Source organism: Heptranchias perlo, chromosome 34, assembly GCF_035084215.1.
Source record: "Heptranchias perlo isolate sHepPer1 chromosome 34, sHepPer1.hap1, whole genome shotgun sequence".
NCBI lineage: Eukaryota > Metazoa > Chordata > Chondrichthyes > Hexanchiformes > Hexanchidae > Heptranchias > Heptranchias perlo.
The window spans coordinates 28256203-28277825 of record NC_090358.1 but is presented as its reverse complement, the minus strand read 5'-3'; the positions used below and the strand labels follow the sequence as shown (position 1 = coordinate 28277825).

The following is a 21623-nucleotide window of genomic DNA, read 5'->3' as shown; positions in this document are numbered from 1 at the left end:
ATCACCCATCTCCGCCCCTGCCTCAGCTCATCTGCTGCTGAAATCAGCCATGCCTTTGTTACCTCTAGACTGGACTATTCCAATGCTCTCCTGGCCAGCCTCCCATCTTCCACCCTCCATAAACTTGAGCTCATTAAAAACTCTGCTGGCCGTATACCAACTCGCACCAAATCCCGTTCTGCCATCACCCTTGTGTTTGCTGACCTACATTGGCTCCCGGTCCGGGAATGCCTCGATTTTAAAATTTTCATCCTTGTTTTCAAATCCCTCCATGGCCTCGCCCCTCCCTATCTCTGTAACCCCCTCCAGCCCTCCAACTCTCCGAAATCTCTGCCCTCCTCCAATTCTTGCCTTTTGCGCATCCCCAATTTTAATCGCTCCACCAAGGGCAGCCATGCCTTCAGATGCCTAGGCCTTAAGCTCTGGAATTCCCTCATTAAACCTCTTCGCCTCTTTACTTCTCTCTACTCCTTTAAGACGCTCCTTAAAACCTACCTCTTTGACCAAGCTTTTGGTCACCTGTCCTAATATCTGCTTATGTGGCTCGGTGTCAAACTTTGTTTGATAATCGCTCCTGTGAAGCACCTTGGGATGTTAAAGGCGCTATGAAAATGCAACTCGTTTTTGTTGTCGTGACGTTGTCAATAGTTGATGAAAGGGCCTGGGTTATAATAAACATATTAGCCAATCTCCCATAGCCTAGCACACAGGGATTGAGCATAAATTATAATCTTCAGGTGAAGTGGGGTCAGTGGCCAGGGGATAATTAGACCAGTATGAACAGATATCCTACGTTGGAAATCGTAGACTGTGCATACCTGAATGTCTAACAGGTCAACTATCCTAATATTAACTGGGATCTGAACTGTGTGAAGGGCATCGAGGGCACAAAATACTGAAATTGCATTCAGGAGAACTTTTTTAGCCAGTACGTAGCAAGCCCAACAAGAGAGGGGGCAATTCTGGATTTAGTTTTAGGAAACGAAGCTGTGCAGTTGGAAGGAGTATCAGTGGGGAGAGCATTTTGGTGGTAGTGATCATAATTCAGTTAGTTTTAGCATAGTTATGGAAAAGGTTAAAGATAGAACAGGAGTTAAAGTTCTCAAATGGGGAAAGGCCAATTTTACTAAGCTGAGAAGTGATTTTGCAAAAATGGACTGAAAACAGCTACTTGAAGGTAAATCAATATCAGAGCAGTGGGAAGCATTCAAGGGGGAGATTCAAGGGGTGCAGAGTAAACATGTTCCCACAAAGAAAAAGGGTGGGGCTGCCAAATCTAGAGCCCCCTGGAATTCAAGGAGCGTACAGGGTAAGATAGGGCAGAAAAGGAAAGCTTATGTCAGATACCGAGAACTTAATACTACAGAAAGTTTAAAAAAAGCAAGGGTGAAATTAAAAAGGAAATAAGGAAAGCAAAGAGAGGGCATGAAAAAATATTGGCAAGTAAAATCAAGGAAAACCCAAAGATGTTTTATAAATACATTACGAGCAAGAGGATAACTAAGGAAAGAGTAGGGCCTATTAGAGACCAAAAAGATAACCTATGTGTTAGGCGGAAGATGTTGGTATAGTTCTTAATGAATACTTTGTGTTTGTCTTCACAACAGAGAGTGACGATGCAGACATTGTAGTAAGGAGGAGGAGTGTGAAATATTGGATGGGATTAATATAGTGAGAGAGGAAGTATTAAAGGGATTAGCATCTTTGAAAGTAGATAAATCACCAGGGCCGATTGAAATGTATCCCAGGCTGTTTAAAGAAGCAAGGGAGGAAATTGTGGAGGCTCTGACCATCATTTTCCAATCCTCATTGGATACAGGCGTGGTGCCGAAGGATTGGAGGACTGCTAATGTTGTACCGTCGTTTAAAAAGGCAGCAAGGAATAGACCGAGTAATTACAGGCCAGTTAGCCTAACCTCGGTGGTGGGCAAATTATTGGAATCAATTCTGAGGGACAGGATAAACCGTCACTTAGAAAGGCACAGAGTAATCAAGGACAGTCAGCATGGATTTGTTAAGAGAAGATCGTGTCTGAGTAACTCGATTGAATTTTTTGAGGAGTTAACAAGGAGGGTCGATGAGGGTAGTGCATTTGATGTAGTCTACGTGGAATTTATCAAGGTCCCACATAGCAAACTGGTCAAAAAAGTACAAGCCCATGGGATCCACGGGAAAGTGGCAAGTTGGGTTCAAAATTGGCTCAGTGGCAGGAGGCAAAGGGTAATGGTCGATGGGTGTTTCTGTGAGTGGAAGGCTGTTTCCAGTGGGGTTCCGCAAGGCTCAGTACGAGGTCCCTTGCTTTTTGTGGTATATATTAATGATTTGGACTTAAATGTGGGGCGCATGATTAAGAAGCTTGCAGATGATACAAAAATTGGCCGTGAGGAGGAAAGCTGTGGACTGCAGGAAGATATAAATGGGTTGGTCAGGTGGGCAGAAAAGTGGCAAATGGAATTTAATCCAGAGAAATGTGAGGTAATGGATTTGGGGAGGGCAAACTAGGCAAGGGAATACACAATAAATAGGAGGATACTGAAAGGTGTAGAGGAAGTGAGTGTATGTCCACAGCTCCCTGAAGGTAGCCAGACAGGTAGATAAAGTGGTTACAAAGGCATATGGAATGCTTTCCTTTATTAGCCAAGGCATAGAATATAAGAGCAGGGATTTTATGCTGGAACTGTATAAAACACTAGTTGGCCCACAGCTTGAGTACTGTGTACAGTTCTGGTCACCACATTGCAGGAAAAATTCATTGGAGAGGGCACAGAGGAGATTTACGAGGATGTTGCCAGGGCGGGATAATTTTAGCTATGAGGAAAGATTGGATAGGCTGGGGTTGTTTTCTTTGGAACAGATGAGGCTGAGTGATGATTTAATTGAGGTGTATAAAATTATGAGGGGCCGAGATAGAGTGGATAGGAAGGACCTTTTTTCCTTAGCAGAGAGGTCAATAACCAGGGGGCATAGATTTAAAGTGATTGGTAGAAGGACTAGAGGGGAGTTGAGGGAAAAATTTTCACCCAGAGGGTGGTGAGAGTCTGGAACTCACTGCCTGAAAGGGTGGTAGAGGCAGAAACCCTCAACTCATTTAAAAAGTACTTGGATGAGCACTTGAAGTGCCGAGACCTACAGGGCTATGGACCAAGTGCTGGAAAGTGGGATTAAGCCGAGTGGCTCATTTTCGGCCGGCGTGGACACGGTGGACCGAATGGCCTCCTTCTGTGCCGTAAAGTCTCTATGATTCTATGTGCTACCGATCAGCGAGGTTCCTCGCCAGTAGCACAGGCTCATAAAATCCCCTGCTTCACATTTAACGAGTACATATATCTTTACCTGTTACAACTGTTTGGTCCCTGTGTCCGTATTTTATATTTCCAGTATAAATTCCCATGTCCACTTTTATAATGGAAATTTCTCGCGCTGTAATTGCAATCTGTGGCCAGTGGTGGCACTGTAGCTCCTCCACTGGTGGGAGGCTGTCATTACAGCGTCAGCAGTTTCCAGAGGCAGATTCATTATAAAAGTGGACATGGGAATTTATAATGGCAAAAGTTGACAGGAAGTGCTGCAGGCACAAAACATAGCTTACCTATTTGTATTCATTCAAATAAAGGATTTCTCATCTGCCATTCATGGTAAAGAAGAGTTTGCTTAAACTTACAGTTTGAAACCCTTTGTATTATTTAATAGTTCGATTTATGCAGACATGATCTACTGCAGATCACAGTGTTCCTGTGATACTTATAATTAAATTGCTAGATTGTTAGTTGTGTGGATATACCAGGGCTCCAATGGTTAGATTATGAGGAGTGATTACATAAACTAGGCTTGTATTCCCCGGAATAAAGAAGGTGATTTGATTGAGGTTTTAAGGATTTTGAGAGGAATTGATAGGGTGGATAGAGAGAAACTTTTTCTGCTGGTGGGGGAGTCTAGGACAAGGGGACATAACCTTAAAATCAGAGCCAGGCCATTCAGGAGAGAAGTTAGGAAACATTTCTTCACACAAAGGGTGGTGGAAGTGTGGAACTCTCCCCCACAAAAGGCAGTAGATGCTAGCTCAATTAATAATTTTAGATCTGAGATTAATAGATTTTTTTTAGGCATGGTTATTAAGGGATATGGAGCCAAGGCATGTGAATGGAGTTCGGATACTGATCAGCCATGATCTGATTGAATGGCAGTACAGGCCCGTGGGGCTGAATGGCCCACTCCCGTTGCTGTGTTCTTATACAATAAGAATTTTTCTTCAGTATTGTTCACGATGTTCCATCCCGTTATCTAATGCTTTGATTAGGTGGGATTCGTAGTTTGGAAATATGACTGACTCAGGAAAAAAAAATCTGTGAATCCTGTCTTTAGAAGATTTGTCTGTTAGGAGCATTTTCTACATAGACAAAAAAGTGTGGTTGCACTCCATATAAAACTAAGACCTGTATTTATACAGGGCCTACTGATGTCTCAGACACATCTCATGCTGCCTTACATACAATGAAATGCTTCAATGTAATGTTTGTAGGGAAACATGGCATCCCAAACAGCTGTGAGACAAATGACCATTTAATTTGCTTTTGGTGGTAATAGTAACGGGACTTGCTAGACCACTGGGAAAGCTCCCTCTTCTTGAAATATTACCATGGGATGTATGTCTCCTGGAACAGGCAGATGGAACCTCGATTAATGTCTCATCTGAAGGACGACACCTCTGACAATGCAGCAGTCCCTCAGTTCTCAGTACTGCACTGAGGTGTCGGCCTGGATTAAGTGTTAACACTCACATGTTGTCAGACTTGCTTGAAATATCAGATATTTGAGCGTGTGACTTCCTGCTTAGGAAATTTCAAATTTAAGCCTAGCCTCAGAAGGATCTGCATGCATAGTGCATTGAAATACTGGCACTTGAACATGAATCTGTTCCCTTGTAATGTGATGAAAATCTGCTTTCTTTGGTTGTAAGACTCCGAGGTAAAGTAACTTCTGGTAATCTCAGTCATATTTTTGTTTGTTTTTATTTTTAAATTAAAATGTTTGCTTCAGTAAGGCTGAGATTTGCCCGCCATTGGCCAGTCTGATAGATAAAGTCCCATTAGGTGCTTTATCTCAGGCAGGCAGTGGGGAGACGGTGACAGGGAGAGAACGATTATTTTGCATGGTGTGATTTCCATGTGATGTTAGTCAATCCTTTGATGGGATTAATTTTTGCCATGGAGAATGCAGTGTCTCATTCCACCTTGCCTGTGGAGGCCGTGGGAAAGTGTAACTGGGGAAAGGGAGAGGATATCAAGGACTCGCAGAGTCCCTGCTCCATCACTGAAGGTGACTCAGAGGGGAACTCATCGAGTTACGTTGCGTCTACAGCACAGAAACAGGCCATTCGGCCCACCTGGTCTATGCCAGCGGTTATGCTTCACACAAGCCTCCTCCCTCCCTACTTCATCTAATCCTATCAGCATACCCTTCTATAATCCCACCACCTGCAGGTACAGATGCAGATCCTGTGCCCAAATTGCCGGGACAGCATGGTCATATCATCTGGAATACTGGAGTGGCTCCACGTTCCTGTGACTGTGGAGAGAAGGTCAAGGAAGGATTCAGTGGAGTGTGAGTTTTTCTCAATCTTCAGCTCCTTGGGGAGCTGCGAGGCACTTTCTTATTGGTAATTGATTCGCTGTGGGATCGATTGTCTTTGGCCGTTGAGGTCTCGGGGGGCCTTTCATGGGCCCTCAGCGGGACACACACCAGCTCTCAGTGGGCGTGAGTTTAGCTGAAGCCTTTTGCGGCCGTAAAGAATGGAAATCCTGGGGGGGGCAGCCTATGAACTCCTCTGGACGAGCCATCTTGGCATCAGTGAGCGGGCAGACAATCACTCATGGCTCCCCACATTGGAGAATGGAAAACTTCCGGTGGGGTCCTTGCAGGGTTGGTTTCTTCCCCATTTTCTGGTTGATTTGGTCAAAAATTGTGTATCAAGGCAAAAAGATTTAATTAACACAAGTTATAAGGTAAACATAGGAAAAAATCCATGCCCAATCATGGACACGTCTCACCGCATCTCATTTATTTTTTTGCTTCTTTTTTAAAGAAACATTTCCTTGCTTCAGTATGGGTGAGTTCTATCAGTCAGTGTCCACGTTGCTCCCCGAACTATCATTAAATGCTTCATTTAAGGCAGGGAGTGGAGGAGAGAATGCTACGCTTCATTGTGCTGGTTAACTTCCTTCCTGCACACTGCTGGCTCCTTGCTCCCTGCAGCAGATCTGCTCCAGTTACCCTGTGGAATGAATCTCACCAGTCCTCAGCTGAACCGCTGGGCTGGGCGTTGACCAGAGATGAAACATCCAGCCCCTGAGGTGGGGAAACCAACACATCATCTGTCTCCAATCTCTCCAAGTGTGTCTATGTCATTGGAGCGAAGGGAGCTATTGATGTCAGAAATGAAATAGAATGCCATAATCGCAGCGAGAGCTACTCAGCACACACGCATTCATGTGGCGATCTGAGTCGCAGATAAGATTGTGTTTCTGTTACATATTGTAATTTAAAGCAGATGTTTCCCAGATTTATTGGCTAGCACATTACAGCTGTGCTGTAGTAAATCAGGTACTAATTACAGTTTAGACTTTCTAATGGTAGATTGCAGAAAAACTAATGGCAGATAGTTATGTGGCACACACCTGTCAGTCATGAGATTTGGACAAGCTGATGCGAGTTTTGCTCCCTTACTTACTGTCTCCTTCTCTTTCTCCCTCTCTCCCCCTCTGCCTCTCTCTCTCGGACAGCATGGGGATGAGCCACGATGACGATCATTCATCCTGTGCAGAACATTTCCACATCATGTCTGGTGAATGGGTCAAGGGAAAGAATCCAAGTGATCTGTCCTGGTCTGCCTGTAGCCATGACGACCTAGAGAATTTCCTGAGGTAAGACTTACCCCTCTTTTAAATGGCAACTTTTTCACAGCAGAATATTTCCTAGAATAAGCCAGCACTAAATACAGACTGGTCTGCACTGCCATAGCAAACCTAATAACGTCACAACCTCCCCGGAGTCGTCTTCAGTTGTAGTAGAACAGCTAAGAAACTTAAATCCCAGCTGCGCACTACCAGGTAAGTTCGCTGACCCCGTATTACCGGGGGTGGGGGGGAGCCGCGCACAATGGGAGTGCAGGTCGGAGAATCGGCACTGCAGTACGGTAGCTCTCCGTCCAACTGATGCTCCAAGCTGAGATCGATAGATTTTTGTCAGGTAAGAGTATCACAGAATATGGAGCAAAGGCGGGTAAATGGAGTTGAGGTGCAGATCAGCCATGATCTAATTGAATGGTGTAGCAGGCTCGAAGGGTTGAATGGCCTTCTCCGGTTGCTATATTCCTTGTGAGTACAGTGAGACTGCTAAAATCACCCTTATATCTTACCTTTTAATCAGAATGAGACTATAAATAAACTCAGTACAAATGTCAATGTCTATATAAATCAGTTGTAAACAATTTTACAACACCAAGTTATAGTCCAGCAATTTTATTTTAAATTCACAAGCTTTCGGAGGCTTCCTCCTTCCTCAGGTGAACGATCGTTCACCTGAGGAAGGAGGAAGCCTCCGAAAGCTTGTGAATTTAAAATAAAATTGCTGGACTATAACTTGGTGTTGTAAAATTGTTTACAATTGTCAACCCCAGTCCATCACCGGCATCTCCACATCATATATAAATCAGAGATTGTGGACACTTCATTCCACTGTGTAGAATGTAATCTCAGCATTGTGCCACTAAAATTCATTTGTGTTATCATGAAAGAGAGAAGTATGTTTTTAGTGGTGTTGGCTGAGCACAGTTTAATATCAAATTACTCCTTGATCATGTACTCATTAATAAGAGTCATGCACAGACTAAGGCAGAGTTGCATCTTTACACAGCAAAATCCTTCTTCAGTTTGGCGAGTACAAAGAGAAGCAATGATATGGGGGAAACCTCTCCGAGCAGGAGAGGATGGGGGGAGTGTGGCACATTGGAGTTGGGGAAGGAACCAATTTTTTTTTTTCTTTTGATTGACCTTTTTTAACACATGACGGTAATTAGCAGTAAATAACTGATGCCACATTGGCACAGTCAAGAATTTGGGGAGGATCCATTTTAAGAAAAACACGGCCATAATATCAGCACAGGTTGTCCTGCCTCTCTCGAACCATCCACACTTGGCCTCCCGCCCTGAGCACAGATTCATAAACATGCACCACACCCACCAAATCTGCAACAGAAGCCTCGGAATATCACTTGGACAACGGAAGAGCAATTGGAGATGATGGCTTCACCATGGAATTGCAGGTTCTAGGTATCTTCAGTAATATGTAGAACTGTGCTCCAAGATCTACTTTCTCGCAAAAAATTAACTTTTAGTTTTCTACACAGCAAAGTTTCAAAGCGAATTTTCCAACACGCTAATACCAAATACTCACTGATTTGGAAAACCTGCCCAGTGACCATTTTTAGCAGGTCCTTCTGTCCCCCTCTTCAGTTCCGACTGGGAGTACCCTCACTCTCCTACAGCTCTATTTGGTTTTAACTACATTTCGCCCATTTCGCCCAGTGGCTTCACAATAGCTGTTAACGCACTGAATTTTGTTCAGTCTTGACCTTTTCTGTTAAACTTGCTCTGTGTGCATTTTAAAGAGGATAGAAGAACTTACAGGGACAGGGAAACCACATTCTGTCCAAAAGCCCATCCCTCTTTGATAGATCAATTCCACCCATCTATCTTCCCATGACATCCCTCAAACCCTTCTCTGTCCAGAAATGGACCTAATTTTCTCTTAAATCTATTTATACTGCCCACTTTGATGGTCTTCCCTGCAAATTATCCCATAATTCTGTTGCCCTTTGGGTGCAAATGTTTGATCTGACTTCGATCTTGCTCCTAATTTCCTAATTTTTGACCTGTGTCCTCTGGCATTTGTACCCGTCACTGTAATGGGTAATCTACTCGGCTCAATTTTTTCAATTCTCTTCATAGTCTTGAAAAATTCAATTTGGTCACTTCGAAGAAAACAAGGCCAGCTTCTACAACCTTTCCTCATTAATAAAATTCCTGATTCTCTGAATCACCTTTATTCCATTGTCCCTATCACTGTTCCTAGGATAAGGTGACGAGAACAGCACACAGTATTCTGAGTGGGATCTGACCAATGTCTTAGACTGCAGTGTCACAACTATGTTTGAATTATGCTGTATCCTTGTGGTACAATGCAGTAGTTAATAGAGGAAATCAATGATCCTTCACTCGAACTGGAAGGCCTTGCTGGAAGGGAGCTCTTTAGTGGTGTTGCTCTCTCTCTGACCCACACTCCTGTTGAATGATGGGAGTGTGGGATAGCTGCATTTATCCAGATTTGCCTCTTTTACAGCAGATAAGCACAATGTTGACAGTTTCATTGATTTACCCACTTTAACGCATGGATCTCTTCCCCGATCAGCACACTATTCCATTAACACACATGCCTTACACGGAGCCATTAATCGCTAAAGCAAAGCTTTATCGAAAATCCACGTGAACTGCATTTCCTCTATCCGTTTTGTCAGTAATGTCTTTGTGGAACTTCACAGATTAATTAAGCATAACATCTCTTTCCTGAATCCATGCTGACTCTTTAATGAATTGTATTTTTTTACAAGTGTCCACCCATTATATTTTTCACCATTTTAGAAACCTTCCCTACAACTGATGTTATCAGTCTATAGTTTCCAAGAATATCTCGTGATCTTTTCCTGTTAGTCACTTTCAATGCTCAGGGATCTCATCCTGAATTTATTGAACTTACAAAAATTTTAGTTAAAGCTTCATTAGTTTCAGTCACCATCGCTCTTAAAACTCTTGGCTGCGAGTTGCCTGGGACCAGTTGATTTGTGTATTTAACTTTTATTATAGCTATATATCAATTGTTATCGGCATAATATCTAGTTCCTTCTCTGAACCCGAACAAAGAGAGAAATGTTGCATTATATAGCACTTTTCAAATCCTCAGGACATTCTAAGTGTAGTTACTGCTATGTAGGCAAAACTAAGTTAACTTCCCTTCCTCTTCCCGAGTAAAATCAATGCCACTATTTTTCTTAACTATCATTTTTTAAATGGACCATCATTTTCACCTGTTGTTTACCACAGACATTTGGAAAAAAACTTTGATGTTCTTTGAGATGTTAGCATAATTTTTATTGTTTTTCTTGGCTTGTCATATTACTATTTTCTAACCTGCTTTTGCTTATTTCTCTGTTTACCCAGTCTCCTACCTACCACATCCCTTGTATGTTTTTAAAGCTTTCTACTTTTCCCCGATAGCACCCTCGACATCCCTATTGAACCATATAAGCCTCTGTTCCTCTTTCTTCTGTTTTAGTTTGTCGAAAATGAACTTAAATTCTAGCCTTGCTAACATTTCTTTAAATAGTCCCTTTTCCACTGTAGATTTCCAAACCATTCTTATACTCCGATTAATAATTTAAACTCATTTCTTGTTCTTCAATCTTTTAAAGTCCAATTTTTGGGTCCCTGTCCATGTTCCAATCCCTCATGATCATTCCAGTTCCAGTGATATTAGGAACACTGGATCCTGGAAGCCCTTCAACTTCTTTCTTGTAGTTTTGATGTAACTTGATGTACCTTGGTCATTACTAAAGATTAGATCCAGAATCGCCTCTGGCTGTTTGGATGTTCAACAAGCAGAATAAAGATGCAATTCTACACCATTGATACTAGTTAATGTAGAAAACCACTGGAACCATACACTCTGTTTTTAGTTTGTCCACTGCTGCTTTCCCAGTCAGTACTTGAGTAATTGAAATCCCCCAGATTGATGCTCTGGTCTTTTTGCAGGTCCTGATCTGTAAGAATATTTCCCTGTCTGCCCCCTCCTCCTGTGCAGGCGGCGATGCCAATTATTAAAAATGATCTTGTTTCAATTACTATCTTTGACTACACAAAGCACTCATTGCTGAGGCACTAATTTCATTCCATGGATCAGATTCCTCGTTTATCGATATTGTTACTCCTCCACCTGCATTCTTGTGCTCATCCTTTCCGTAAGTCCTATATTTTGGAAATTTAATCTGCCACTCAATGTCCTGGTATAACCAGGCCTTTCCCTCTCTTATTCCAATTATCTTACACTTTTTCTTCAACTCATGTTTCCAATTCTGTTACTACACTCCAGTGCAGTACTGAGGGAGTGCTGCACTGTCGGAGGAGCCCTCTTTCTAATGAGACGATAAACCGAGGCCCCATCTGCCCTCTCAGGTGGCCTCAGACACGGCACTATTTCGAAGAAAAGCAGTGGAGTTCTCCCCGGTGCTCTGGACGATATTTATCCCTCAACCATTATCACTAAAACAGATTATCTGGTGTACAATTTTTCTCTTTAGTCTTTTTAGGGTCAGACACAGAGAAACTATCAGTCATAGACACAAGCCAATTCTCTTGGTAAACTTTAGCAATGATTTTATTAACGTGTGATTTTGGTCAACAAATCGTTAATCATAATACAACCTTTATATGGAAAGTTTCAGCACTCAAGACGGAGGGTTGATCAGACCTGCCGAAATCGAGTGGTTTGATTCTGGACGTCTTCTATCCTTTTAGGTGATAGTTTCTCACCATGAACTGCAGCCCCGAGGAGGGCCAAACAGCCTCTTTATATTCACTTTTTACTGCATGCTCAGGGCATGAACGCTGGCACAGTCGCCTTCCCCTCCAATCCTAAATCCTTGTTCACATGCACAGTTTTTGGTGATTCGCTAAGCTTGTTTGTGGTTGTAAACCATGACTCTTACTCATAGCCCGGACCGTAAGTGTGGTAGGAGCCATCTGTCTTCCATGTTCCATTCCACCTTTGTTTCAGCTAATCCTAGGCTCCACCGTTTCCTCTGATGGTGACCTCATGATGCTGTTACAGTAACTGGTTTATCAGTAAGAAGCTAACAGTTCTTGCAGTCAGTAACTTTATATGTTAGGGTTCTTTCTTTTTGCGTCAAGCAAATTTTTTTCCAATAATGCTTCACAGGTCATTATCACATTGCTGTTTGTGGGAGCTTGCTGTGTGCATTTTTGGCTGCTGTATTTCCTACATTACAACAGTGACCACACTTCAGAAATTCTTAATTGGCTGTAAAGCGCTTTGGGACATCCTGAGGTTGTGAAGGCGCTGTATTCATTTCCTTCTTTCTTTCTTTGTTCTGTACCCTCCTCGCATTGTGATCAGTACAAAAATATTTTACTATTCTCTCTCTGTCTCATTACCTCTCCTGCCTTTTCGTCCCTTTTAACAATGTTGCCTTTTCTTTGGGGCCCGACAGTCGCCTTTTAGTGCCTACCGCACCTCTCTCCCTTAATATAGTATAAAAAACTGCCAGGTAATTTTCTGTATTGGCATCTAGTCTGGTGAATCTGCAGCCCATCGCTCCATTCACCACAATGTTATTCTTTCCCTCCACCAACAATAAAAGGAACATTGTCTTCAAAACAGCAGCAGCCGTTTATAAGCTCCTGACACTAGTAATCATGCTCATGGCTTTGGCACTCTCCCCACATATCATGTGCAACCCGCTGAGAGGGCTGTAAGAAATAGTAATTAGCTGCCCTTTCAATATCCAGTGAGGTCAGTGTCTTGGCACGATTCCTTGTGCACGGGGGCTGCATTCATGGCCAAGTGAAGTCTTCTCTAAAATTCTTAATGTACTAGAGAGATCCTGAAAGGTATGTGTAACCATCTGTATCTCCCAAACGTTAGAGAAAAGATAGTCAGCAGACTTGATTCTTTCTCTTGTACAACGCATCTCGTACAAGAGGTAGGTAGGTACCTTGTAATGCTGATCAGGGCCAGAGTGATCTCCTGGACTAGATTTGATCGCCTATGGTGGGGGAGGAGGTCAGAGAGGAATTTTCCAGATTTTTTTCTCCCTAATTGGCCTGGGTTTTTATCTGTTTTTTTGCCTTTCCCAGGAGATTACTTGGCTCCTGGTGGGTGGGGAGTGTGTGTATCGGGATGCATGAGGCATCATAGCTGTACGGGACAGGCTGGATGAACCAGTAGGTCTTTTCCTGTCCCTCATTGTTTGTATGTCAAATCCAATCTTTGCAGCCACAACAGTAAATAGTTTTGATTTTATAAGCATGATGTTTTAGTTGAACCAAAACATCATCTATAAAGAAAAATTAACAGGGTGGTAAATCAGGTGTCTGTAAATTGGCCATTCTAACCTCAGCGGTCAATATTGCAATTAGCAGTCCCATTGTGTGATGCTCCACGCTGGGGATGCTAAATCAGCAAATTTACCCTGGAATTGGTTAGCACATAATTAGTCTTCTACAGATCCAACAACTTCAAGCAAGAGCGTGAGATCATTGCTCGAGTCACCGGCAGGTTCGCCTACAGTCTGTAGCCGCCGTTTGGCTTCATTCCGATTTCTGATCTAGTTGCAAAATAGTTCTGTTTTCTACACAAAATACACTTCCAACCCCCAGCAGGCCAGCCCTCCCCCTTTCTGACATGACAGTTTCCATGGTATTTGCATTCAATTTCAGGAGCTATCCAAAATTTCTTGAATCTTGTTTTGGAATTCTCTTTCTCGTTGCTAAATATTGGATTTCTTGCTGGGCACTTACTTTTTTTTCAGCTGCTTTGCTTTTGATTCGCCAGCTTTCGATAAGTTGATGCAAATTTTGATGTCAGTTTTGGTTCTTATAAAAATCCGCTACAGCTGTCCTGTGTCCCAATAACTGTTAGAAATGTTTCTATTGGCCCACAGTTACCTGTTCTGGTAAATCCAAAACCCTGTTGCCCGTATCCTAACTCGCACCAAATCCCGTTCTTGCATCACTCCTGTGTTCGCTGACCTACATTGGCTCCCGGTCCAGCAATGCCTCGATTTTAAAATTCTCATCCTTGTTTTCAAATCCCTCCCTGGCCTCACCCCTCCCTATCTCAGTCACCTCCTCCAGCCCTACAACCCTCCGCGATCTCAGCGCTCCTCCAATTCTGGCCTCTTGTGCATCTCCGATTTTTATTGCTCCACCAATGGCGGCCGTGCCTTCAACTGCCTAGGCCCTAAGCTCTGGAATTCCCACCCTAAACCTCTCTGCCTCTCTACCTCTTTCTCCTCCTTTAAGACGCTCCTTAAAACCTACCTCTTGGACCAAGCTTTTGGTTACCTGTCCCAATACCTCCTTATGTGGCTCGGTGTCCAACTTTGTTTGATAACGCTCCTGTGAAGGGCCTTGGCATGTTTTATTATGTTAAAGGCACTATGTAAATGCAATTTGTTGTTGTTCTAACTAAAGTGTGCTGACTCTCCACAAACAACTCCATTGTTTCATCAGAATCATGGTATGGGGTGTTAGAAATCTAACATTCATAGGTTCCAACACAAAATGTTTCCATCTTGCTAAGAACAACCTACGTCAGTCTTATCTTCATCCAGTGCCTCCTTACCCATACTGGTACTTAGTGTAGCAGTTCTGATATCTTTCAGTGCTTACTGAGACATGATGCAAACTCATAGTTGCCCCATATTCTCCTAAAAGTTTTCCAATTGCTTACTGCGTTACCTGTGATCTTCAGTATGGCTGGGGATGGTACAATTTCTATAATAGACTCACAGAAATGTACACTGGGCTGGATTCCTGATGCTTAATGTTTGATTTTAATTTTCCATTTTAAGTGACTTCTCGGCTCATGCAGTAATAGAAAACAGTTTATGTGGCAGGTCGCAATCAAATAAGAATAATGCAGTAAATAAACTCCTGAGCTGAAAAGCACATGGGCATTGTTACAGGTCTCAGGTCTGCCTCGGATATCGTCTTGGGTACAGTGGTGTTGGCCACTCCCATAGCCCATAGGCAGTCTGAGCATCTTGTGTTCAGGAGTGTGCCCGTGCTGCCTAATATTGAACCATAGGATAGCGCAACCCAGGGTATAATAACAGGACTTTCTTGTGATCTGAACTGGATATTGTATCTTCCACACGTGTCCTCATGCACATCTTCAATCTTGCTGAAGTTGGACTAAAACACTTACTGACTTACTGAGCGGAGGCCGGATAGGAATTGTTCAGCTGCTTTATTTTACAGAGGGTAAGCGAATATACAGAATGCCAGGTGGAATCACATCTCATCGCAGTGCAACTAATTATGGAACCTTCCTCAAGAACAAGAAAAATAACTTTAAAAAAAAAACAGACCACACTATCCCTATTAGTGAGCCCATTCAAGTTTTCCTGGTTAGCGTGATCAGCTCTGGTTTGTGATGGGCAAGTCTCCCCTTGCTGGCTGGACTTACTCACCAAACCCAGCTGGTGACTGCCTGCCCATATGTCTCTTTGCGGCAGAGAGCGCGCGGAGCGGCAGAGATGGCTTAAAAATGTTTTTCGCTATGAAGAAATAAAAAAAAGTTCCAAAAAGTGCTAAAGGGGCCAAAAAAAAGACTATTATTAAAACACCACAGTATTACAATCTTGTGTCTCTTTAAGAGCTCCCTTGCACATGGATCGTTCCTTAAGCTCGGTCAAAATGAGCTCACAGCACTAAAGCTTTACACACTGGGCTAGAAATTGGGCCGTGTAGCGCCCATTGTTTCGGCGCTACCCGGCCTCCCGAAGTGCCAAGATGCCATCTTGGTATAGGTATTAGCGCAGCGCAAATACCAAACACCGGCAGCATGTAAAGTAGGGAGAAAATGCGTACAAGCAGTGTGCAACGCTGATTTAAAGTGATAAGTTCCAAAATGGTGTCTAACGCTCAACTCAACGCACAGTCTTAACCCCGCACACCTGAACATGGAAGACCCCCCCACCAGTGCTATTCAAAGGTCCATGCAGGTGTTGCAGGTTAGTTGCTGGACTATTGCTTCTGGATGCTGGTGAAATAGGAAGTGTTTTTTGAAGCTCCCTATATTTACTGAGAGTTCCTGGAGTACATTTGAGAGTGGTTTGGCAGGTACTGCCTTACGGTTCGGAAAGTTACAACCCTGGTTGAACAACATTCCTGCCAACCATGGGTGATCTGCTAGGGCTCCCGCTGGGCATTGAGCACGACTGGGAGCGTGCAGAGAGGACACGCCCAGCAGGTGAAGCTGTGAAGAGAGGGACGAGGAGGAGGCGCAACCACTGAGCAGGAGGCAGTATCCAATGAGGGCCTCCGTGACCAATTCTCTTACCTCAACATGAACGAGAAGCAATGGCTGAGGTTCACCAAGGAAACCGTCACGGAGATCTGTCCACTGGTGCAGCCACAACTGCAGCCTCAGAGCAGGGTGAGCACAGCATTGCCTGTGGTGTGAAGGTCACCGTGGTGCTGAACTTCTACGGCTCAGGAGCAATTCCGGCCTCTGCTGGTGACATGTGCAACATCTCACAGTATGCAGTGCACTGCTGCATAAGGGAGGTCACAGACGCACTGAACCAGATGAGGAACAGGTTCATCACCTTCCCTCTTGACAGAGACAAGCAGAAAGAGTGAGCACGGGGGTTCGCCCACATTGCTGGCTTCCCCATGGTGCAGGGTGCCATTGACTGCACGCACATTGCCCTGCGTGCCCCACACATCAATTCGGCCGTCTTCGTCAACCGAAAGGGCTTCCACTCCCTCAACGTGCAGCTGGTGTGCGACCACACGCACTGGATCATGGAGATCGATGCCCGCTACCCTGGGAGCAGTCACGACGCCTTCGTTGTGCGGCAGTCCAATGTGCCAGCTATCTTTCACCTGGCTCGAAAAGTCAAAGGCTGGCTACTGGGCGACAAGGGCTATGCCCTCACGCTGTGGCTCATGACACCGGTCAGGAACCCATGCACACATGCAGAGCAGGTCTACAATGAGAGCCATGCTGTCACACGCAATGGCATAGAGCACATCATAGGCCTCCTGAAACAATGCTTCCACTGCCTTGACCATTCTGGAGGAGCCCTGCAGTACTCCTGAGGGAGTGGGAAGAGTCGTGGTGATATGCTGCATGCTGCACAACCTCGCCATCATGAGGGACCAGCCCTTGCCACCAATGATCGGATAAGATCCTGAGCCAGAGGTGGTGGAGGAGGAGGAGGCTGAGGAGGAAGAGAGGGAGGAGTCGAGGAAGAAGCAAGGGGGCAACAGGGAACACTCGCCTTGTCTGCAAGGGCTCTGCGTGCTCGCCTGATCCGTCCCCACTATCAATAATGTGAACTACATCCCCCAACTCACCAACAGTCTTACACTCCCCACCAGTCCATTCCCACAAGACCATCAAATCGCCCTCCATCTGATTACAAATTGATTTCCCCCTCAGCTCATCGCACAAATAAAAACCACCACCAAATGCAAATTCAATGTCACATTTATCAATTAACAAATAAAATTATGGAAACAGAACAGAACTATTCACCCTTGTGCATTCCCTTAGTGCCTGTTGTCCGTGTGCCTTTACCTCTCCTAGTGCTCCCAAGTGGTGCTTCCCCAGTGGCTGGAGCATGAGTGGTGGGAGGCTGTTGGCCTTCAATGAAGGAGTGTGCAGATGGCCTTGGAGGACGACCTCGAGCAGCTCTGGGCCTGGAGGGCCCGTCTTCAGACTGCAGGGGTGGGAGCAGGAAGGCTGTCGTCCTGAGAAAGGACAGCAGGTCCGACTGCCATGGCGGCACTGCCACTCTCCTGGGGCATCGTCTCAGCAGCCCTGGTGATCAGCTGGAGAACGGATTGCTGGAGTGCTGGGATGCCCTGGAAGCCCCGTTCCACAGTGGTCCCCAGAGCCACAATAGCAGCAGTCTGAGCAGCAACCGTAGCTTGCAGACTTTTGATCACATCTGTTTGTGCTGCAATGGAAGCCGTGACATCGGCCATCAGACGTTGCATCATGGTGGGTTCCACAGGTGTGCTGATGGAGGTGACCACCCGTTCCATGTTGGAAAGGATGGGCTCCAAGCTCTGCTCAAAGCTCTGTTCCAAGTAGGAGCTGGACTCCTCCATGCCCCTTCTCATTGTGCGCAGGCTTTCTGGCAGGTTTTCCAGTGCCCCAAGCATTTAGTGGTGTACGCCCATCAGCTGTCTTCTGTAGCCTGGCCCGTTGAAGTCCTCATCTGACTCCTCTGCAGCAGAACCAGTGAGCGACCTCGCCCTCCGGCAAGCTGACACCTGTGGTATCCGTTTCCCCCGCCCCGGCTCCTGCGCACTTGTGCTCGGTGTCTCACCACGTGCCGATTGCTACTCTAACCTAAAGGACGCGCAGCGTCAGTTAATGAGCTGGTGGATGTGAGTGTCAGATCGAGTAACGGTGTGCCTTCAGTGTCCTGCTCTTCGTCGGATGGTGCAGCCGGGTGTTCCTGGGTATCTGCAATGTCAAAGGGAAACAGGTTGAGTTGTGGAGTGGGGAGAGGAGCAAGTAAGAGGTGTGTCCTGACAGCATCTGCAGCATGTGAGTCAGAAAAGATTATGGGTGGAGGGTGATGTGGGAAACGAGAAGGAGCATTAGATATGCAGAGACCCCCTTCATCGGGGCCTCCAGCACAGTATGTGGTCATGGCTGCAGCGAAAGCCCGCCCAATGATCCGAAGCAGTCTCCTCCAAGGGGCTGAGGACGTATAGGCGTGCCCGTCCTCCCTCAGGTCTCTACTGCTACCGGCTATTATGCGCCATAGAGGACAGTGTGTCAGAGAGTATCCTGCAAGGTGTGTGGGTGATGTGCCTGTCATGGTAGAATAGCTGCCAGTGTGTGTGACCTGTGAGTGGTGGTTGTGTGGCCTGCAAGTGTGGTACTATGTGAGGGTGAGATGCAGCATGCCGAGTGCAGCATTGCGTATGGATGGGCAGTGTTTGTTGGTGGGTGGGTGACGGGGTGGGTGTGATGTGTGGAGCAGTGGTGCAGTTGGTAGGATGTGCCATTTGATACTTGCATTCACTCACCTCGACCACTCGTGTCAAATCATTGAACTGCGTGGTGCAATGCTCCTTGTGTTCACTTCCTGGGCCACAGCCTCCCAATGCCTGCGGAGCTGCAGTCTGGAGGGTCTCCTGCCACCCTGCAGGTACTTGTTGGCCCTCCTTTCATCCACCCCCTCCACCAAGGCCTCCAGTGCATCATCGGAGAAGCGGGGGCCCTCCCTTGCGCCGGCCCCACCATCCTTCCAGCCATCTCTCCCTCCTCCCAGCGGACTGTGCATGTCCCATTTAAAATGTGCACCTGCACCGCTAAGAGGTGCAGGCTGCTGATGACGTGCGCTGAGCACGCCCCATTTTGGGCTTCCTCATTCTCCGTGCAGCCTCTCAGCAGCGCGGGTAGCACTGGCTGCACAGAGCCATCATGCTAATTAGCAGGCAGCTCGAAGTTCACGTTCTGCCTGCGTAGGGGCCATCGGGCGCGGGTTAATAGCAGATCGCGCTACCCAATAATAGGCCTTATTCAACTTTCCCTCCACTTTTCCTTGACGCGGCTCCTGTTGGCAATGTGTGAACCCTCCATGCACCGGACAGATTCTGTGCCTGGAAACTCACAGAGTGTAGGAGTCGGGTGAGATATAGGCCTAAGGCCCACGTGCCCGTTTTCCTGATCCCCACTCGCTCAAACCACATCGGCACAACTGGTGAAGCAGATGAGATAATCTGCTCTAAAAATTGCTAATTAGAATAGGACATTAAAATGTACCCAGTCTGTAGATGATACATTATTGAATATCATTTGTAAATTGTATCATGGAACATGCCAGCTCTGTCCCCATAAAATTCTCCTCTGAAGTAAGGATAGCATGTTAGGGAAAATAGAAATTCTTTTAATGAATCATTACATATCTCAGTATCAGGTGTATCCAACATTGAATATTTAATGAAACATGCATTTAAATGTTAAGACTTTTTAAGTTCTACAAAACAGATACAGACTTTGTATGAGATGTGATATTAAGGTTTCGATTTGGGGTAACAGCTATCTGATTTATGGCAAGGGATAAATGAACTAGATAGGTTAAGAACATGACATCTCATTTTGGAAAAAATATGTTTGTATGAATTTCTTTTTATCGTTCAATCATGTATGTGAGCTGAATATTTAAAGAGTTGTTTTTCTGATTGTAGTGGGAATTGTTAGCTTTTCGATTAACACACTTTGTAGGGCTAAAGATAATTAAGACTTTTGTCTGTGTTGTCATTAACAGGTCGAAGGTCAGTGCCTGCCTCCTGGAGACTGACCCGAGAAGTCACTATGCAATGCGACTCCCACCCAAACTGCCGGGCATGCACTATAGTGCCGATGAACAGTGCCAGATTCTTTTTGGAACCAACGCAACTTTTTGCAAAGATATGGAGGTAATTTTACACAGCACTCATCTTAATAGTAACATAATTGTGATTGATTGGGATTTTATAATAGAAAGAGTGAGCAGAGGGAAGAATATACAAGGGGAATAAACAACAGGGCAAACAGATGAAGTGTTTTTTTAATTTTGTTTTTACGAAAGCAACAACTTGCATTTATATTGTACATCCCAGGGAGGGTTACAGCGGGCAAGGTGGGGGGAGTGAACAATCACCTAATCAAGGTGGGAAAGTTAGGAGAGCTGATGGAAAGACTGGTTGAAAGGCGGGTTCTGAGGTTTTTAAAGATGGAGAGACAGGTGAAGAGTTTGTGGGGAAATTCCAGAATGGGGTTGAGGTGGCTGAAGACTCTGGTGGGACAAAGGAAGTGTTGGGGCTACACAAAAGCCCAGAAAGGGGTGAGAGGGGTTAGATGTTGTGCAGATAGGGTGGGGTGAGGCTGTGGAGCGTTTGAAGACGATTTATTTTAGTTGTTAGACAATTAGAAATGAAAACATGGGGGTTTAACCTTACCTGCCTAGCAGAATGGGCAGATAATAATGAGCAGGTTACCTACCTGCTTGTAACTCAACCCTTTCGCCCCCATTCCGAATTTTAACCTTCAGGGTTCTGCAGAGAGATAAGGCGCACCCTAAATCAGGTGGGAAACTCATGAATGTATGCAAATTGGGGTTCTTTTATATCAGTAGTACCCCGATTGCATTTTAATTGGAGCCTGAGTGGGGAAGCTGCCATGGTTTTCATGCCAGGCTGAAGCTGTTGTGAAGACAGAAGAGTTAAGTGTAAAGCTTACCTAGAAGCACCAGGAGAAGCAGGATCGTTCCTCCGGGCCCTACAAGGAAAATCGCAACCTCATCCTCACCCAGCCTTCAAAAAAAACCACCCAAATCAGTCATAAAGAAAAGGAAGAGTAAAGCACCTTAAAATCAACAAGAAGCTTGAACTGGAAAGGTTTTTTTAATAAAACCCATTCCCTCTTCCCCTTTTCTCCTCTTCTCTCCCCCTCTCCTTCTCACCCCCGCCCGCCCCCGGTCTACCTCCTTGATGTAGAGAAACACCACAGTCACCACACTTCCTGACAGAACTGTCAGATGAACTTCTTAAAATGGTTTTCAGCAAACCCAATTCTCCGAGTCGCCACTCCCACTCCGAGATCGGATGGATTATAAGCACCTGCCTGGCGAGTGAGAAATTGGCGTCCCGTGCAAAGAGGAATCCAATATTCCTACAGCCGCAGGAGGCAAAATTCTCTGTTGGCAACACACCTTGAATATTGAGACTCAGCTGCCACCCAATCCCTCCCCCTCCCAC

General features: G+C 45.1%; 1 protein-coding gene across 1 annotated transcript in view; it reads left to right on the top strand.

Annotated features, from left to right (window-relative positions):
* adamts17 (ADAM metallopeptidase with thrombospondin type 1 motif, 17) overlaps positions 1 to 21623 on the top strand; it is a 547852-nt gene that overhangs the window by 256139 nt on the left and 270090 nt on the right. Inside the window, exons 9-10 of the mRNA XM_067971641.1 lie at positions 6780 to 6920; positions 20153 to 20303. Of these exons, the coding sequence (XP_067827742.1) occupies positions 6780 to 6920; positions 20153 to 20303 (292 nt within the window). The remainder of the gene's footprint in view (positions 1 to 6779; positions 6921 to 20152; positions 20304 to 21623) is intronic.